General features: G+C 45.4%; 1 protein-coding gene across 1 annotated transcript in view; it reads right to left on the bottom strand.

The window, feature by feature from the left end:
* LOC134093473 (trichohyalin-like) overlaps window positions 1-4,241 on the bottom strand; it is an 11,113-nt gene continuing 6,872 nt past the window's right edge. The window contains exons 10-11 of the mRNA XM_062546525.1: window positions 3,770-3,883; window positions 1-179 (exon numbers count right to left, since the gene is read on the bottom strand). Of these exons, the coding sequence (XP_062402509.1) occupies window positions 171-179; window positions 3,770-3,883 (123 nt within the window). The 3' untranslated portion in view covers window positions 1-170. The remainder of the gene's footprint in view (window positions 180-3,769; window positions 3,884-4,241) is intronic.

Here is a 4,241-nt window from a genome sequence, read left to right as displayed (position 1 = left end):
ACACACACACACCCGTGTTGCCAGAAACACTCCGTCCTCGGTGTGGGAGTGTGTGTCCCTCTCTTCATCACGCCCAGAGTCCTGAGAGGACAACAGAATGGCTGCCGGGGTGTTGCCGTAGTTACGAATCTCAGACTCTCTGATCTCCGCTGCTGTGACGTCACGGAACCTCACTGTGGCTACATCAGAATAATGACATCACACTCCAACCTCTTCACTTTCACTTCATATACAGTTTTTTTTTTATTATTATTATTATTTTCAGTTGGCTACATTTCACACACACACACACACACACACACACACACACACACTCTACACAGTCACATTTCAATTCAACTCAGTAAGACACTTTAATCTGGAGCACATTGTAAGAGAGACACAATGCAAGCTAGCGGCTAAATCAAGAGGAAGACATAAATAGGGGAAGTGTTTCACACATGCTAGATAAGATGCTTTGCTAAACAAGCAATCACAGAGGTAGATTCAAGTGTAGGTGAGATGGCAATCATACTGTCGTAGTCATACACACACACACACTCACATACACAAACAAATATATATATACACACACACACACACACACACACACACACACACACACACACACTCAAGTGCAAGCGCCCAATCACAGACTCATTTGAACACACGTGTGTGTGGATGCTGTGATTTATTTTCTGATTAGATCCTGATTGGTTGGTCACCTCTGAGGAGGTCATTGCGTTGGTGTTCGCTGACACACACACTCATCACGCTCACGCCGGACATCTGAGGAGGGGGACACACTACCGGTCATTTTAATGTACACACACATCACACACACACACACACACACACACACACACACACTCTGCTAGACTTTTAACTAAGACCAAGAAGAGAGAGCACATCACCCCTGTGTTGAGCCGATCTGCGCTGGCTTCTGTTTCCTATAGAAGTGATTTGAAGGTTCTACTGTACATTACTATTGAAGGTTCTACTGTACATTACTATTGAAGGTTCTACTGTATGCATTACTATTGAAGGTTCTACTGTACATTACTATTGAAGGTTCTACTGTACATTACTATTGAAGGTTCTACTGTATGCATTACTATTGAAGGTTCTACTGCATGCATTACTATTGAAGGTTCTACTGTACATTACTATTGAAGGTTCTACTGTATGCATTACTATTGAAGGTTCTACTGTACATTACTATTGAAGGTTCTACTGTACGCATTACTGACAAACGGCATGATGAATGGTACTAGTGAATGGCATAGCACCTTCATATATCTCTGAGCTTTTCAAGCAACACTAAAGCACTTTTCCTCTGTCGCATACACGCTATTTGTTTATCCAGCAAATAACGATGTCCACAGACAAGGTATGTTGCATGATTTTATGGGAGTATTATGTATTGCGAGTTTGCGACATTGAAGCAAGTCAAATTTGTGGTTTATTATGTCTCATTCAATCAAACTACAGATCCGCTACCCGATCTGGTAAACTTACATAGTGCGGTTATAGCCAATAGAGGGCCGCGAAGCGAATGCAGAAGTGCCGTTCACCCTGTTACAAGGTGATGAACCACTGAAATGATTTTGGAAACATTATTTTAAGGTACAAAAAACTCTTTAGTGTTGCTTTAATATCTTATCAACCACAAAGGAAACTTAGATCTTCTCATGCTAATATTTTAATTGTAAATTGAAGCTGCTTTTATCCATTATGCACCGAAGCTATGGAACACCCTGGCCCTGTACATCAAACAGACGAGGTCAGTGAATATCTTTTTAAAAAGGTCTGAAAACATACCTGTTTATGAGAGCTTTTAGTTAACTCTCTTAGTTTTAACGAACTATCTTTTAGACTCCTTTTACATTCAACTGCTACCAACCAGAAGCAGATGGGCTCCCCTATAGAAGATCGTTGAAGACCAGTAACCACTCGGTGAGTTGCACATTTTTAAAAAACAAACGTTTAGGGGCGTTTTAAGGACAGAATCATCCTGGTGAGCAATGTTGAAGCCACACAGAGAACAAAGCAGCCAAACTGCAGCAACAGGATCAATCTTTGAGAATTCGATGTCAACCACTCGTTTGCATCCTAGGCAATACAGAAAACGGGCTTTCTGTGTAAAATACCAAACTAGGCCTTTAAGTAGGTTCTGCTCAAGGTTTCTTCCTGGAATATGGGAGTTTTTTCACTGCTGGCATATGGCGTACTTGTAGAAGGTCAAGGGTTAAGGCTGTCAGTTTTCCGGTCGTTGTGTTCCTTAAACGTCTGTATATAAAGTCACATGATCACAACACATACTAAGAGCATACTAAGGCTAACCGCTTGGACTCAACAGAATCAACGGGACCTAAGCAAAGCCTATATATATATACTAACGCAACAACTTTCTGCATTAGCCTCAAAATATCTTATTATTATTATCGTTATTATTGTTATTATACACACGCCGCGCACACACACACACACACATACACGCACATGCACACACACACACACACACACACACACACACACACACACACACACACACACACACACACACACACACATGCACACACACACTAATCCACTCCTGGGAACAACGGTCAGTAAGCATGACCGCTTACAGCTACAGATTAGTGGTGTGGATGCAGCTCTGAGTTTAACCCTCTCCTGTGAGTGTGTGTGTGTGAGTGCGTATGTCTGAGTGTGTGTGTGTGTGTGTGTGTGTGTGTGCACTCCAGCTGCTTCTCCAGGGAATGTCAGATGTGTATTATCCAGCTTTTGACCAGCTCTCCTCCTCGCTGTCCAGCTGCAAAGCCTCTTATCAGAGTACAGTCCGGAGGATCTCACTGTCTCACACACACACACACACACACACACACACACACACACAGAAGAAACATACACAGGCATGCACACACACACACACACACACACACACACACACACACACACACACACACACACACGCACACACACAGAAGAAACATACACAGGCATGCACACACACACGCACACACACAGAAGAAATATACACAGGCACGCACACACACACACACACACACACACACACACACACACACACACACACACACACACACACACACACACACACACACACACACACACACAGCCAGAGGGATCTCACCGCCTAATGATGATGACGATAGGACCACCGCCATTCTTATCCTCCACTCTCTTTAAATACAAGAGCATGGACCACCACACACACACACACACACATCACCATTCAGACTACATGTAGACTCCGACTTAGACATACACATGAGTGTGTTAATGGCTGCTACCCACACATCTGTAATGCTAGATTACCAGATAGGAGTGTGTGTAATCACACATTAACTTGACCAATGCCCTGTAAGTGAACGTGTAAGTGGATCTGTGGGTGAGTTAAATGATCTGTGTTGGGTGGCATGTGTGTACATGACATGTACACGTGTAATTGTGTATAGAAATGCCATCTGTGGGTTAATGGACATGCATGTGTTTGTGCGTGTTCGGTGGTGATTCTGTGCATGAGAGTGTGTGTGTGCATGGTTCTCCATATATGTTTGGGAGTGTGTGTGTGTGTGTGTGTGTGCGTGTGTGCATGGTTCTCCATATATGTGTGTGTGTGTGTGTGTGTGAGTGTGTACCTGCTCACTGAGGTCCCTTTCCTCCATAATGCCCAGTGTTTGAGGCATGTGTGTGTGTGTGTGTGTGTATGGCTATCCATATATGTTTGGGTGTGTGTGTGTGTGTGTGTGTGTGTGTATGTGCGTACCTGCTCCTGAGGTCCCTCTCCTCCACACTGTCCAGTGTGTGAGGTCTGTGCTGCCCTCTGCTGGTCATCTGTGTCCTGGAGCAGCTCACACTCCAGCCTCTTCTCCAGCGCCCCCTGCAGGAGGTGTGGGGAAACACAGCAGTGAGCAGTAGGAGCTGGGACTGCTGCCCCCTGCTGGAGACGTGGGGAAACACAGCAGTGATCAGTAGGAGCTGGGACTGCTGCCCCCTGCAGGAGATGTGGGGAAACACAGCAGTGAGCAGCAGGAGCTGGGACTGCTGCCCCCTGCTGGAGATGTGGGGAAACACAGCAGTGAGCAGTAGGAGCTGGGACTGCTGCCCCCTGCTGGAGACGTGGGGAAACAGCAGTGAGCAGTAGAAGCTGGGACTGCTGCCCCCTGCTGGAGACGTGGGGAAACACCGCAGTGTGCAGTAGGAGCTGGGACTGCTGCCTAAGTCTGGCACACGTTATT

Source organism: Sardina pilchardus, chromosome 10 (genome assembly GCF_963854185.1).
Source record: "Sardina pilchardus chromosome 10, fSarPil1.1, whole genome shotgun sequence".
Classification (NCBI taxonomy): domain Eukaryota; kingdom Metazoa; phylum Chordata; class Actinopteri; order Clupeiformes; family Clupeidae; genus Sardina; species Sardina pilchardus.
This window is presented reverse-complemented; position numbering and strand designations above follow the sequence as displayed.